Raw genomic sequence first — 17,297 nt, 5'->3', positions numbered from 1 at the left:
ATGATCAGAATTTTTGTTTTATATTTAGCTCAAAAGAAGAGACCCTGAATTTAGCAAATACCCTTTGTGTCTAACAACTGAAACTCAGAGAACTATTACGCAAATATGCAATGGCCGTGAAATAACAGTTGAGGCTAGATATGTTCAATATTAAATTACAGAGGGAGCATCATCAAATATTACCAGTGACTGTGCTATTGTGGTCAAAACAAATTTGTTAGCAGACTACATTGATTATGTTGAGCTTGTATCTGCACAAGTGGCGCAAACCGCGACTCAAAGTTTTGTACAAGATGAAAGAGTAGCAAGGAAGGAAGCTGATGTAATAACCGACAAACACCATCAATATATTTCACAGTTTCAAATATATAAAGACAAGGACATGCTGCAAATTGTTCTCAGTCACTACGCTATCAATAATAACTTCCAGTTTAAAGTGCAAAAGTCTTGCAAAAAAAAATATTTGGTTGCATGCTTGGACAATAACTGCAATTGGATGTTGCGTACATCAAGGAATGGCAATACAAGTCATTTTATAATACGAAGATTCATGAAAGATCATGATCGTAATGTCAATATAAATTACAACAAAGCTTGGAGGTCTAAAGAAAAAGCCTTGGAAATTATGAATGGAAATGCAACTGATTTATACTCTGAAATGTACACTTATTTGCATATGTTTCACACTACAAATACAGGGTCCATAATTTAACTTCAGTTGGCTGAAAATAATTGTTTCATGTACGTATTCTTAGCTTTGAACGCTTCAATCAAAGGATGGAATTTTCACTTACCTTTTATCATTGTTGATGGAACGTTTTTGAAATCCACACATTGTGGTACTCTACCGGTGGCTGCAACTCAAGATGCAGGTGGTAAAGTTTTTCCTCTAGCATTTGCCGCAGTTGATTCAGAGAATGATATGTCTTGGGAATGGTTTTTTGTGAAATTCAAAAAAGCTTATGGTGTTAGGGAAGGGATGATAATAGTGTCAAATAGACATGAAAGCATATTAAAAGCGACTAACAATGTATACAATGAAGTACCACACGTGTTTTGCATTTTTCAACTACTTGGAAACATTCAAACCAAGTTCAAAAAAAAATTGAAGAGGATAAAGGATGAATTCCTTTCTGCTGTAAATGCTTATACATTGAAAAAATTTAACTATCACATGTCTGAACTTGAGAAGATTGATAAAAGAGTTCAGCAATATTTACAAGAGGTTGGGTATGAGAAATGGGCTAAGGTTTTCTCAGCAAGTAACAGATACTCAAACATGACTTCAAATGTTGCAAAGTCTTTGACTACTGTCATAATCTCAATAAGGGAGCTTCCTATTTGTACAATGTTAGAGAGTTTGCGAGCTTTACTACAAAAATAGAGCTAGAAGAACAAAAATAAGGCAAATACACCATCAACATACTTAACAAGGAAATATAAAGAATTTTTAAAGGCAAATTACCACTTCTTAATTGATTTAACGGTATATTTTACAACTTATAACATTAATTTTTTGCCACAAACTATAAGTACATAATTTATGTTCTTATTCAGTTGTGTATGTCTAATTTTACTTCAAATAATTAGGTGCACCCATCAAATGACATTTTTTTAGGTGTATAATAACGAGAAGAAATTTATGGTTAATCTGAGTACTAAGACTTGCAACTGCAACAGGTATGTTAAACTAAATTAATTCTTAATTTATTTTCATGTAATAGTACTTTACTTTTTACATTATGTTGATCTTTTTATTTTCTTTAAAGATTACAAATGGATCAAATACCATGTTTCCATGCCATTGCCGTTTTACAGAAAACAAGACTCAATCCTTATGACTGTTGTTCAAGATATTATCAGAAATAAATGATGCTTGCATCTTATAAAGAAGTCATTTATCGAGTTGGAAACAAGGACACCTGGCAAGTTCTAGAACAGGTCAAAGCTGTGATAGTCTATCCTCGAGAAGGGAGAGTTAAAGTTTGTAGATCAAAGAAGCGAAGAAATAAATCTCATTGGGAAGGAAGTTCAAAAAGACAAGTGCGATGTGGAAAATGTAATCAATTTGGGCATGAAAGAAGGACCTGCAAAAATGCATTAAAAATACTTAGTTTATTCCGAATATATTTTTATTCAATGTTTATTACATAACTTCAGTTGCAGATATTGTATTGTTTACCTCTAAATAAAGCAAATAAACTTAGTTTATATGATATTTGGAAGAATTGTGCAATCTAGTATTTTTGTAAAAATTTTGTATTATAACAAAATTCGTCTTTATCATAATTTTTATTCAATATATTGTTAATTTTAGACTATTATATAACAATATGCAATATTAGTATTAATGTTAACCATTATGTAACCTCATAAAGCAAATTGATGACCTAGTTAAAAGAAAAGTAGGAAAATACTAAAAAATATATATGAATTTAATCATATATCCAACCCTTTATGCAACACAACCATATTTCAAGCAAATATGCAACCCCTTATGCAACACAACAATATTTTAAGCAAATATGCAACATTTTATGCAACCTGTTATGAAACCTATACTGTAACTAACAATAAACTTTGCAACCACTTTTAAAATAACTTATTTAAAATAAATAAGTTATTGAAAAAAAAAGATTATAAATGCAGCAAATGTGAGAATGGACCAAAATAAAGCTCAAACACACCAGCTCAAGCTATTTGGTTTAACTTTTGCAACTTATCAAGAAACGAATTATGCAACCAAAGATATTGGTTTTATATGTAAACAGATCTGTAACTTTAAAAAAAACATGATCTCAACAATTGAAAACACATATAAAGCTCAACAATTAAAAAGACAACTATCTACTTCATATACTTAAAGCATAAATTGTATTGATTCTTTTTGTACAACTTCTACAACATGTCTTTCATATCTAGCATAAATATATTGAGCTTCTCAATTACATTGTTAATTGAAATAACACCTAATTAATCTAGATAATCCATTACATGAAATAGAAATCTAAATCTAAAACCCTCAGCCGAAGGTGTCAAAGTCGTCCATAATGTGAAATTTATCCAACAATTGTGGATTCTTATAGCTCTTCGGAGATTATTGTTAAAATGAATCTGGATTTCTATAATATCTAGATTCATGTTAAATGGCCTTTGTAGATGCCTTACTACCGTGAAATATATAGGATTTGCAATATTCCAAATGAATTAATGCACTGAAAGGGAGTAAATTCTTTTAGGGTTCTTTCATTCATTGTTTGAAAGTGCCCTGCAATGCATCAAGACTTTTATATACCAACTGACTAAAGATCATAAACATGTCTAAAGATCATAAACATGTTATTCACATATTTTATGAATATGCCATTCACATTTTAGCATTATAATGTTTATTAAAACATTAGCAACATTATATGCAACTTAACATCCTAATATGCAACCTTGTGATCAACTTAATTCATTTTAATAATACTCCTTGTAAAATCCTCCCAAAATATATCGAAATGCTGATTGCAACTAAACTGAGTGCCCATGCTGGGCCAATTAACCAAAAGCAACTAAATCCTAAATCACCAAATTAGTTAACTACAACTTCATCTACAAAAGATTATGCAACTAATGTTGCAAATTACAACTAGTTGCAACCTTTTATACAACACTTTATGTAAATTACCCAAACTACTTGGTAAAGATACCTTACTATTATACAATCTAATTTGTAACTAATATTGCAACTTACAACTAGTTGCAACATATTATGCAACTCTTTATGAAATATAACCAGAAAGTCCTAAAACTAAATAAATATAAAAAAAACAACAAATGCAATAAATACTAATAAATATAAATAGTTGCATCTTAATGATAAGAAATCAAATCCATTACAATATTTTCATGTCTGAGTAGCAAATAGAGTACTAAAAGTAAAGAACTACATAAATATGTCGAATGATATAATCTCAATGATATCTTACTTGGTTCTCTTTGTTTGTTTGGCCATCTTCTTCTTATCTTCACCAGCTTTTATTGTTCTTATTTTCTTCTCTTTGACATTTTGCACATAATCAGCTCGATCTTCAATACAATCATCAACATACTCCGTTTCGCTATCATACTGATAAATCTCCTTTCCAAGTGTATATGAATACAATGAAAATCCAACTCTTGATCTCTGATTTGCAAGATCAAAATATTTTCTCAAAAACTCTTTATCCATGGTAAAGTATTCTGCAATTGATAGCATATACATTCCGTTATCCCTGAATAAAAGAAATTACACAAAACAAAGTTTAAAAAACAAGATAAACTACAAATTTCATTAAAAGAAAATAAACCTATATTAATTAACATATAAAAACTCACATCGCTGTAACATGAGGATAACGTTGATTCAAAACTGTTTTAAGGCAATCAGTGTGCCCCTTTTCCCTGTAATACTGAGCAGTAAAATCAATATCAGTCCTTGTATAAAAATCAGTCAGGACCAGGAAATGAGGCAGCCATTGAGAGAAAGGAAGAAATTCATTCCTCATAACATCATGAATTGAACTGTTATTCTCCAAAGTATTAAAAACACAAAATGCTCTTTCATGAAAGCTCAAAACCCCTAGCAGCCAATGTCCATGCTCATTAAACCATATTGGGAATAAAACATAATCCACCTCAGACCAAGCAGTAGCGTAAGATAGAGAACTTCCTTTTATGATATCCACAATGTCGGTTCTCGAGCAGAGTATAGCTTGGTCAATATTCTCATGATCTAGGATATCCGTGAAGGGTTTTTAGTACATAAATACAGCGAAAACGTAAATTTAAATCTTTAAAAAACCGAAATCCTCCGCAAGATTCATGTGAAAAATAATATTTAATTCGTAGTTCAGTATGTTTACCTTAAGAAACTTTACTTTAATGGAAAGATTGATGTCTTTAATGGTGATCCAAAAATGATGAACGGAGATCCTTAGCAGCTGCTCCTCAAGTGTGAAGCACTCCACCGGTATCCACCAAGAAAATAATGTAATGAAGGAGGAGGAGATGGAGAGAATTAGGGTTTTGTAAATCTTTTTGGTTGAGGCAAAAATAGGGTCTATAATAGTATATTTATAGGCAAAATTTTCAGCTGAAAATTTTCCCATAAAATATTATTATTATTAACCCTTTATTATTCTCACTAATAATTAAAACACCTTTTAATTATTAATCATTTTTCTAAATTGTTGAGAAATAATTCTCTCACTTGATTTAATTTCAAAAAATTAAATTCTTAATTAATAATATTAAGAACCTTTTCTTAATTAATTTATAATCAATTAAATCTCATTTAATCAATTATTAAATTTTCCAATTAATTATTTATTTCATAAATAAATAATTATCAGCCATTATTAATTAATTCCTCCACCATTAAATCATTCTCTTTTATGGTGTGACCCTGTAGGTTCAATATTAAGCCGGTAGTAGAAATAAATAATAATAAAACTATTTTATCATTATTTATATAAATTCTCTAATTCATTAAATATAATTAATTAATTAATCATATTTATTCTATATCGTGAGGGATACTTCTCACCATATCGCGACTATCCGCATAATTTGAATTCACTGCTTAGAATACCAAGAACCTATCCAGTGAGTAGTTACCGTACAATCAATTCCTTCTACCCTGCAATGTCACGATTAAATACAAGGCATCGAAATTATGTCAAGCCTATCTTATTTAATCACTTGCTTTCCCATTCACTATGTTTAGTTCTATTTAATATAAATTAGAAACTCCTTTCTAATTTCATTCACTCTGGCTAGAGATTCCTCAACTAGCATAAGTGGATCAGCATTGAACATTCTCTTCCTTCACTGAAAGGGGTAGATCCTTTATTGATCATACACTATCTTCGTGTACAAATTTCTATACCTAGTAGAGCCCTTATAATTGTCCCTTGAGACTAAAAACTAAACCAAAGCATAGTTCAGTGTACACAAGATGACTATGATGACCTCAAGTCTAAGGATACTTGTACAACTATCACTATGTGAACAACTGCTGACACGTGAGTGAACTCCATTAGTTGTTCAGTTGTGTGAGTCATGTTCAGTGAACTTATTCTATAATAAGCACCTACATACTAGCTATAGTATCACCACACAAATGTCTATGAGAACAGACATCCTTCATAATGAAGCAAGCATAATATGTACCGATCTTTGTGGATTATTAATTACCAGTTAGTAATCCTACGACCAGGAACTATTTAAGTTTAGAGTTATGATCTTTTAGGTCTCATTATTATGATCTCATCACAATCCATAAAAAGCTTTACTCTAAACTATGGTATATCTTATTTAAACATTTAAATAGATAGAGCCCGCAATAAAAACAAAACAAGTCTTTTATTAATATCAATGAAATCAAAGCAGATTACATAAAAGTTATTCCTAAATCCTCATACATGATTGGACTTAGGACATATCTCTTTCAATCCGCATATAGTGACATTAGCTTATCCTGGAACTTAGTATCTGTTGTAGTGACCTTGACTACACACTTTGGGTTGTACTTTGACGCCTTCCTCACGTAGTAGAAAAAAACATCAACATGGTACAAATTTTTTAAAAAAGAATTAAAATGAAAAAAATAGAATAGACATCAGCTTAAAAACAATTATAAATGATATAAAGAAATTTAAAAGATACATGATATAGTAACTACGCCAACAAAAACAAGAAGTGGAAAAAAAATAAAGGATGACTTACAGACTTGGAGAGATAAAAACTACCATACTCAATGGCATGAAACCAAATTTTCTGAGATATCAACTTTGACCCCAACTTTAGAGGAGGCTTGATGATATTTTCATCTTCAAAATAAAAGTTTTTTCTTGGAAAAAGATCAAGAAATAACATAAGTATAAATACTTGAACAATTTGCAAAAACTATAAATATGGTAAATCATTAAGTATCTATTCTTCAGAAGGAGTCTACTTTCCAACCAATTGTAGTACTCTGAACTCGAATCTAATGCTGGTAAAGCCCCAATATTGTCATCCAGGGGACAAATCCTAAAATCTTTATTTTCTTTCTCAGAAATAGCACCTCCTAAGCTAGAGCCAAAATGCCGGAAAAATGGAGATTGCAAATAAGCTGGTACCTTAATGGATCTTCTTGGCAAAGGAGTTATCATACCCGTGTTCTGTAATAAAGATACTTTAGAAGTATGCTATAAAAAATGAAAATAATGAAATGATGATACAAATATTAAAAAAGGGCATATGCATAAAGTCTACTAAAAAAGAAAAGACAATAAAGACTTACCACTCCAGCATCTTTCATAGAAAAGTGGTCTGTTTTCTTGAAAATAGTCCCTAGGTCTTCAATAATATGAGATGCGTTGCACATTGTATTCTTTGAAACATCATGTGAAACTTGGAGAATAATGTTATCAATATTATCAGTATCTACCGACATGATTTTTCCCCCACAGAAGATGAAATCTTGAACGCTGACCCAACTCCATCTCCAATAATGTGTGGAGCTTCAGAAAGTACTGATCCAACCTCTTTAGCAATTGTGGTAGTTTTATTTTCATCAGTTGCAATATCAAATGCAACTTCCCCTGTATTAACTTTCTCACATGCATTCAGAAGTTTTCCAGAATCTGCCTCACCTGAAACTTTCGTACTAGCCCCTGCCTCATATGCAACTCTCATACCAGTGGTCCCATCGTCATATTCCTCCATGCATTTTTCTATTTCTTTCATAGTACTTGGAGAATAATCATCTGCACACCCAACCACTTCATTTCCTTCACAACTAATAGGTATATCAATCATTTCTTCAACAAAAGAAATTTCACGTATTTTATCCAAATTTTCAACAACTACAGTAGTAACTCCAATAGCCCCTCCATTAGTTGATGGCACAAATACAGAATTTCACACCTAATTATCATCATTATATTAAAAGAACATTTAGAAAAGTACTCAAATTAGGTAACTGAATACTAAAATTTAAATAATTACCTCATTAGCAACATTATTTTGATTTTCAAAATTTTCAGGTACAAAGCCATCAGTGTTTCCTTTTTCACTAACATTATCTTCATCACCAACCTAGAAAAAAAACAATAACAAAAAGTATTGCAGAGAAATAAAACTAAAATTGAAATTTATAGAGAATATAGAAAATAAATATATACCTTTTTCAAGAATAAGTCACGAAGCTTTAATAGTTCAACATCAAAGTACGATCGATGTTCATTAATAATATCTTTCAAATTTCCTACGTCAGAAGTCAATTTTTTCTGACCACTCTCCAACTTCTTCAACTGTTTTTGCATATCAACTGATTTTGAACCTTGAAATTTGGTAAATCCATAAGATGACTAAAGCAGGAGTTCTTCAAAGCAGATAGTTGGCTATCAGAGAGTAGCGCACGAAGATCCGTAATAGGGTCATATTTATTCACGCAGCTTATCTTACCACCCTTATGCATATCGAGTGGTATAATTTATCTCATACCCTATGAAACAAATAGAAAATTGGATATTTATAATTTAAAAACTAGTAAACAAAAAATATATAAATAACCCAACTATAAACATAATAACACATAATCCAATCATAAAAAAACAACCAATCCAGTTATAAACATAATAACCAATACAACTATCATTCGGCAACTAAATCTCATATTTCAAAATATTATCAACATTGAAACAGTAACTCACTAGCAAACCCTCTCTAAGTATGAATAATACAATAAATTTGAAAAATTGCAGAAAAAAGAGAGAGTGGGTAGGCAATGTAGGTGAGGTTGGTGGTGGGGGACATGGCCACGTTCAAACTCATGGTAGAGAAATCACGAATTTGCAAGTCTATTGAGAAGCATTAAGACACATTAGTTTAATGTAACCATAAATATTAGTAATAGTCAATTCAATCAAACAATAAACATTCGATAAGTAAAAACACGAAATGTAAAGCACACTGTATATCACTCGCACAAATTCAATAACAAAAATAAGTCGCCTCTATATCAATATTTATCACTCACACACATTGACAAAACTCGAAAAAGAAAACGTAATCACAATATAAACACTATTATAATTTACAAGAATCACAGTGAGTGAATAATTTCTCAAAAGACACATAGAAATATGTTAAAAAATAGAAAAAACAAAAATAACAACAAAATTAATCTAAACCCAGAAAAGTACAAAGCAACATACAAAGCAACGATGTAAATAAAATTAAAAAACTACCAAAATGAACTAAATAGTACAAATCACTTCATCATACATGACCAATGCAGAAAATAATACATAACAAAGGATGATTAATAACATGATATTAGTCACGAAAACAAACCATAGGAGAAGGTAGTAAATCTTTCTTTAACAAAACTTTAGATCTCATCTTCTTCGAAGGAGATTTTGGTTTTTGTTTAGGTTTTTGCTTCTTCTTAACACTTAAACTTAATTTTGACCTCGAACGTGACCCGGAAGCTTCCGAAGAAAGAGAGAATCTTGTATGCACCATTGCTAATTGAAACAGATTTATAATCAAAAAACATAATTATCAAAAAAAAGTTAGGGTTTATATCAATTTAATCAAGTAGTAAGTACACATAACACTTTGATTTGAAAACGTAAATCACCTTGTTATATTTTTTTACAATGAATTATACTTGTGTTTTGTTATGTGTATGATTCAATTAGAAATATTATATATCAATTATGAAGACTTTTTTGTATAAATTCCAAGATATGTGAAATATTTATGAAATATAAGAAAGCAGTATGAGGTGTTGTAACTATATTTGTCGCCATTAGGTTTAGTATTTTCTAGTTTCTATTTTTATGAGTTTATTAGGAATACATGAGGTTAAAAAGGCCACATAGATAAATAAATTTTAAAATTAAAAAAATAAATTAAAATTGGCAACTTAGATACGGCCTATTGTAACAGCTAAGCAATTGATTTTTTTAAAAGGTCACACTACTTGCATAGCATTTTGGAAAGAGTTATGCAAGTGCAAATTTACTTGGACAATAGTTACTTAGGTAGCACTTCCAAACATGCTATCCAAATTGATTACTTAGTATAGCATATGAAAAAGAGCTATGTAAGTAAAGTTCACTTGCATAGCACTTAAAAGTGCTATGTAAGCTCAAAAAGAAATGCTATATAAGTTTAAATGTGTTGGGAGCCTTCGCACATACACATTAAAAAATAGGCCCAATATAGTTTAAGTTATTTTTTCTAATTTTAGTATCAATTTCATATTACAAATTTCAAAAAAAATTCTAGTTTACAAAAATCTGATTTAACAAAGTGTGCTCCATGTATTATATAAATTAATTGGATGATGATGTACAAGCATACATGTAAAAACATATTACTCTAATTTATTTTATATTGTAAATAAAATGAGATTCTAAAAATCACGTATAAAAAATTTTTAACTTAAAAATTATATTTTCTTAAACATATTTAATTTTATTTAATGAGATGATATATAAATTACCTAGTAACCTCAACTAACAATAGTATAAGTACTCGTAGAGTAGATTCAAGTCTAAAAAGTCTTTCACTATAATGCACAAATTAATTGTCATATATAAATTAATATTTACATAACAACATTTAATCAAATTCAATTTCTTAGGGATAACATACAAAATTTTTGACAAACAAGTTTTACATATAAGAAAAATGATGCACTTTGTAAAAATATTTACTAATTTCACTTTATTTATTTAAATATAAGAATGAAAATAAATGATAAAATAATTATTGATTTTATAAAATAATTGTTGATTTTTATTTAATTCTTAGTCTATTTTATTTGAAATGAAAAAATAACACTATATATACGGTATACAATGAGTAGTCATCACACCATATATACTTTAACAGACCATATGTACTTTAACATGGTTATAATGAATATTTTTAAAATTTTCAATTATTATGTAAATTTATTATTGAAAACCATGATTATGTTTATAAACTTGTTTTTTAACAAAAAATTCCAATAGACACATTTTCTAACAAATATTGTGACTGTTAAGATAATTATATAAATAATTAGCTTAGTCAAAGCGTATATATTGTTACCTAGTTTATAGGATAAACTGGTTGTTTCCTAGTTTACTGCCTAGAAGTATGCCAGGATTATGGCTTGTATATATGTATAAATATCAATGAGCAATGGAGGAAACATTCACGGAAAACATTCTTTTATGGTATCAGAGCCCTACGGCGATTGTCTTCCGCTGTACCCTAGCTTTTCCGCTATTCTTCTATTCTTCTCTTCTTCTCTTCTTCTTCTCTAATTTTTGCTATGGGGGAACGAAAATCCTCGTCCCACTCCTCGTTCCACCCTGCTCTTACTGTCAACAATATCAAAAACAATATTCCGATTGTTCTTGAATTGCAAAACTCTCAGTACTCCACATGGGCAGAATTATTTAAGATTCATGCTCGTTCTTACAAAGTGTTAGACCATATTATCCCTCCGCCTAAGGGGAAGGAGAAGGTTCCTGTCACTGATGAGGAAAAGAAAACTTGGTCTACTCTAGACGCTGCTGTAATCTCGTGGATTTATTCCATCATCTCCAATGACCTATTGCTCACCATTATTGAACCAGATGCTACGGCTATGGAGGCATGGGATAGATTGCGTGATTTATTCCAGGATAATCAGAATTCTCGTGCCTTGACTCTTGAACAGGAATTTTCAACCATAAAGATGGAGGATTTTCCAACCATCAAGGCCTATTGCCAACACCTCAAGAGTCTCTTCGATCAATTGAGGGGTGTTACATCACCAGTGGATAATAAACGATTGGTTCTCCAATTGGTTTCTGGACTCACCGAAGCATACAAGGGTGTTGCTACCCTTATTCGACAGAGCAATCCCTTCCTCTGTTTTCTCAAGCTCGGTCGATGCTTACACTAGAAGAGGCCGGACTCGCAAAGCAAGCCGCCACAGGGTCTGTGACATCTATGGTGGTTCAGTCCCGTGATAATTCTGATGATGGTCATGTTAATACCGGGGGTTCACGTGGCCGCACAAAGCAGAAAAACTCGGTGAACCGAAAGCAATCTGGTGGCAAGGGTGGACAACATTATGGTGGCAATGGTGGTTTTTCTGGTGGCAAGGGTAGCGGTCGTGGAAGCTCTGGTCAACAGCAATGGTCGTCTCCTCCGGCTCCCTGGCAGCAGCCGCAGTGGGCACTGTACCCGGGTTGGGGGTGGATGCCTCACTGGGCTACCCCTCCATGTCCATACCCCAATCAAGGCTGGGCACGTCCTCAAGGCCCACCTAAGCAACCTGGTTTATTAGGTCCTCGTCCACAAGTCTATGCAGCTTCAACTCAGCCTATGCAGTCCACTCCAACGGACATTGAGTTGGCTATGCACACTATGACATTGCATCAACCCGACCCCTCGTGGTACATGGACACCGGCGCCACTTCTCATATGACATCCTTCAACGGTAATCTCTCATCTTACTTTAATTTGAGCAATCATCCTAATGCTATTGTAGTTGGTAATGGTCATACTATTCCAATTAATGGTTGTGGTCATACTACTCTATCTTCCTCTAATCCTCCCTTATCCCTAAATGATGTACTCCATGCTCCCAAACTCATAAAAAATCTTATTTCAGTTCAAAAATTTACCACTACTAATAATGTGACTGTTGAGTTTGAGCCTTATGGTTTCTTTGTGAAGGATTATCGGACGGGGAGGCCCATAATTAGATGTAATAGCACGGGTGATCTTTATCCTCTCACGACATCCACACATTTATCTTCACCTTCGAGTTTTGCAGCGTTAGCACCTTCTCTTTGGCATGATCGATTAGGTCATCCCGGGTCGAGTATTTTACATACTCTTCGTAGTAATAAAAGTATTGAATGTAATCGATCTTCAAGTTCTAGTATTTTTCATTCTTGTGTTCTTGGGAAACACATTAAGTTGCCATTTTATTCTTCTATGTCATCTACTACTATGCCGTTTGATATAATACATAGTGATCTTTGGACATCTCCTGTTTTGAGTTCTTCGGGACATCGTTATTATATGCTCATTTTGGATGATTTACTAATTTTGTGTTGACTTTTCCATTGGCTAAAAAATTAGATGTGTTTGATACATTTTTAGTTTTTCAATCTTATATTCGCACACAATTTGAGCGTCCTATCAAAAATATCCAATGTGACAATGGGCGGGAGTATGATAATCGGTCTTTTTGGGAATTTTGTGAGTCAAATGGGGTATCTTTCCATCTCTCTTATCCTCATACTTCTTCACAAAATGGTAAAGCCGAAAGAAAATTAAGGTCACTTAATAATATCACTCGCACTCTCCTTTATCATGCCTCTCTACCACCATCATTTTGGCACCATGCTTTACAAATGGCAACTTATTTGCATAACATTTTACCCAGCAAGTTGTTAGGGAACAAGTCTCCTCTTCGTGTTCTATATCATAGGGAACCTTCATATTCTCACTTACGAGTTTTTAGGTGTCTTAGTTATCCTCTATTTTCTTCCACCACGATAAATAAGCTCCAACCCCGTTTTACTCCTTGTGTGTATTTAGAATTCCCTCCGAACCATATAGGCTATAAATGTTATGATCTTTCCTCAAACAAAATCATCATATGTCATCATGTACTTTTTGATGAAATCGTGTTTCCTTTTGCTAAGTTGCATACTCCTACTGCTACAACTTATGAGTTTTTAGATGAAGGCCTCTCTCCTTATCACAATCACCATATGCAGTATGCCTCATCTCCAGGTACCTTACCTCCTCCACCTCCTACTGCTGGGGCGCTTGCACCTACCAGCCCTACTCATTTCTCCCCTCCCTCTTCTGGGCCTAACACACCAATCAGCCCACAAACATAACTTGAGTCTACCCAATCCCAACCAGTCGTGCAGCCCACAGTTTCCATACCTCCACAGCCCACCTCTCGTCCAACTATGGTCATACATAGCCAACGTGGTATTTTCAAGCCAAATAAAAAATATTGCAATGTTGCTATAGTTTCTACGATTACGAAATGCCTTATTCCTCGTAACCCAATCAATGCTTTACGTGACCCTAATTGGAAAATGGCTATTGATGATGAATTTAATGCTCTTATTAAAAATAAGATGTGGGAGTTGGTGCCCCATCCGCCTAATGTTAATTTCATTCATTCTATGTGGATTTTTACTCATAAGGTGAAATCTGACGGTTCTTTTGAGAGGCATAAAGCCCGTCTTGTAGGTGATGGCAAAACTCAACAGGTGGGCATTGATTGTGGAGAAACGTTTAGTCTGGTGGTCAAGCCTGCGACTATTCGGACTGTTCTTAGCCTAGCTTTGTCAAAAGCTTGGCCAATTCATCAACCTGATGTCAAGAATGCTTTTTTGCATGGCGAGCTAAATGAGACAGTGTATATGCATCAACCGGTTGGTTTTCGTGATCGCACTAATCCAGATTATGTGTGTTTGTTGGGTAAGTCCATATATGGTCTTAAGCAATCACCCCGGGCATGGTACAAAAGGTTTGCTGAATATGTGTTTTCCATTGGTTTTATTAACAGTAAGTCTGATAATTCTTTATTCATTTATCGGTCGGGGTCACAAATGGCATATCTTTTACTGTATGTGGATGACATCATTTTGACAGCTTCATCTCATGCTCTCCGGTGCTCTATTATGTCTCTTCTTGTCTCCGAATTTGCAATGAAGGATTTAGGTCCTTTAGGTTATTTCCTTGGCATTGCCGTTACTCGACACAAAGGGGGTCTTTTTCTTTCACAGCGCAAATATGCAGAGGATATAATTGAAAGAGCAGGAATGACGGCTTGCAAATCATCAGCCACACCGGTTGATACTAAGCCGAAAGTGGGTTCGTCAGGTACTCCATATGCTAACCCCACTCACTATCGCAGCTTGGTAGGAGCATTGCAATATCTAACATTCACCAGGCCAGAAATTTCATACGCTGTCCAGTAGGTCTATTTGCATATGTATGACCCTAAGGACTGTCATATGGTTGCTTTGAAGCGAATAATTTGTTATGTTCAGGGTACTAAGGATCAAGGGCTACACTTATATCCATCTTCTACCTTGTCTCTTATCTCTTACACCGATGCAGATTGGGTGGGTGCCCTGATACAAGGCGTTCAACATCGGGATATTGTGTTTATCTAGGGGATAACATGGTGTCGTGGTCATTAAAACACCAACCTACACTCTCCAAGTCAAGTGCCGAAGCTGAGTATAGGGGAGTCGCAAATGTGGTATCCGAATCATGCTGGCTTTGAAATTTGTTACTTGAATTACATTGTCCACTAAGGAAGGCTACTTTAGTATATTGTGATAATGTAAGTGCAATATATCTCTCGGGTAATCCGGTCCATCATCAACGAACTAAACACATCGAGATGGATATACTCTTTGTTAGGGAGAAAGTTGTGCGTGGTGATGTTCGAGTTCTCCATGTTCCTACTCGCCATCAAATCGCTGACATTTTTACTAAGGGGCTTCCACGTATACTTTTTAAAGATTTTCGGGATAGTCTCAGCATCCGTGGCCCTTCTGCTTTGACTACGGGTGTGTGTTAAGATAATTATGTAAATAATTAGCTTAGTCAAAGCGTATATATTATTACCTAGTTTATAGGATAAGTTGGTTGTTTTCTAGTTTATTGCCTAGAAGTATGCCAGGATTATGACTTGTATATTTGTATAAATATCAATGGGAAATGGAGGAAACATTCACAGAAAACATTCTTTTAGTGACAAGCACAAAAAGATTGAGAAGTACACTGTTTTTTCAAATACTTACCAAAATACATATACATTTTTATTGCAAAATGAATAAAGATGACACGTTCACAAATTATTTTTCGAATTTCTTTTTTTGAATAAAAGTATAAATATTAACTTTAATTAAAATATAAAATTTTAAAAAAATATATTTAAAACTAGTACTTGATTACCACGACAGGTTGTAAATTTAAAAAATATCCAAATTATATGGTTAGTAGATTTATTAATTTCACGGTAAGATATATTTTACAATGATAGTATTTTATTTAATTTGATTACATAATATGTATATTTGGTTAGGTGTTTAATTTGTAAAACATTACATTTCACTTAGTTATGGTATAAGTTTTTATTTTAAAAGACGCATGAACTAATAATGTTTCTTTCACTTGTTTCTTTGCACCACGTTGAGAAGAAAGTGTGTAAATATTTTCTCAAATGGAGGTATATTCTCATTATTAGAGCCTGTCTAGATAAATAATTTACTATATGTTAACCTAAAGTATGTTTAATTAGAATCCCAGTCTGAAGGACAAGAAGCTATAGAATCAACACATCCAAATAGGAAGTAACGGGTGGATATGACACGTAATCCTTGATCTTCCGGGGTTCACTCAACTTACCTCTACGAGTGGACAATCCCTAGTATAAATATTGGGCCAAGTTTACTATTTTCTTACATAATCATATATACAATTATATATTCAGCAATTACTTCTACGTTCATATCTTACCTAAAGATAAATTATTGATTCTCACCCCGGAGGTGAATCGAGGAGTCAAAACCTCACATTCTTCTCCTTGCAGGTCCAACCGAAGATCGTTCAAGTAGAAAATAAACCCTGGAAATAGCCTTTGGTCACCTCTCGGAACTTTGAAGCTAATTTTGATAAAGAAGTCCATATCGTCCCTAAACCTGAAGAACAGGGGAAGTTGAAGAAATTGAGGGCTGAGAAGTTTGCTAGACAAAGGGGAAAATCAAAATAATGGAAAGAAGTAGAGTATGTGAAATACAAAAAATGGGTGCCGTTACTTTGAAACTCAAAGAGATAAAGCTACAAAGTGAAAAGCTAGAATTGGCGGTAAAAGTGCTATTCACTAGAAGAAACTGAAGAGGCCGAGAGTTCTCGAAAAGAGAAATGAGCCCATGTTGAGAAAGATGAGTCCACGGACTCTGACTCACACCATTGGAGAAGGAGGACAAAGGCCGTATTGAATATGGACTCCAAAAAGGACAAAGAGGAAGAAGACTCTCAAAAATATTAGAGAAAGCCTTGTTTGGGGACAGAAAGATTAGTCGTGAACTGGTGGTTCTTGAAGAGATTGAAGCCTATCGACCCCCACCGTGTGAAGAAAAGTAATTCCAGAAGATGACTGAGTTCAATAGGAGGGGAGATCTCGAAGACCATTATGACGAATATGAGTTGTAGGTGACTGGTATGAGCCACAACTAGAC

At 33.2% G+C, this 17,297-nt stretch overlaps 2 protein-coding genes across 2 annotated transcripts; both read left to right on the top strand.

The window, feature by feature from the left end:
* Nucleotides 1-739: 739 nt before the first annotated feature.
* LOC141666104 (uncharacterized) lies at nt 740-1,384 on the top strand. Its single transcript, XM_074472100.1, has one exon. The coding sequence runs from the start codon at nt 740-742 to the stop codon at nt 1,382-1,384; it is 645 nt and encodes a 214-aa protein (XP_074328201.1).
* Nucleotides 1,385-11,347: 9,963 nt separating this feature from the next.
* Nucleotides 11,348-11,965, top strand: LOC141666103 (uncharacterized). Its single transcript, XM_074472099.1, has one exon. The coding sequence runs from the start codon at nt 11,348-11,350 to the stop codon at nt 11,963-11,965; it is 618 nt and encodes a 205-aa protein (XP_074328200.1).
* The last annotated feature ends 5,332 nt before the right edge of the window (nt 11,966-17,297 follow it).

Source organism: Apium graveolens, chromosome 6, assembly GCF_009905375.1.
Source record: "Apium graveolens cultivar Ventura chromosome 6, ASM990537v1, whole genome shotgun sequence".
Lineage (NCBI taxonomy): Eukaryota > Viridiplantae > Streptophyta > Magnoliopsida > Apiales > Apiaceae > Apium > Apium graveolens.
Note: the sequence above shows the minus strand (reverse complement) of the source record. Positions and strands in the feature narration are given on the sequence as shown.

What these genes read in the sequence shown, in the direction of transcription:
- LOC141666104 (XM_074472100.1), top strand. Translation starts at nt 740, where the DNA reads ATGTACGTATTCTTAGCTTTGAACGCTTCAATCAAAGGATGGAATTTT.
- LOC141666103 (XM_074472099.1), top strand. Translation starts at nt 11,348, where the DNA reads ATGGGGGAACGAAAATCCTCGTCCCACTCCTCGTTCCACCCTGCTCTT.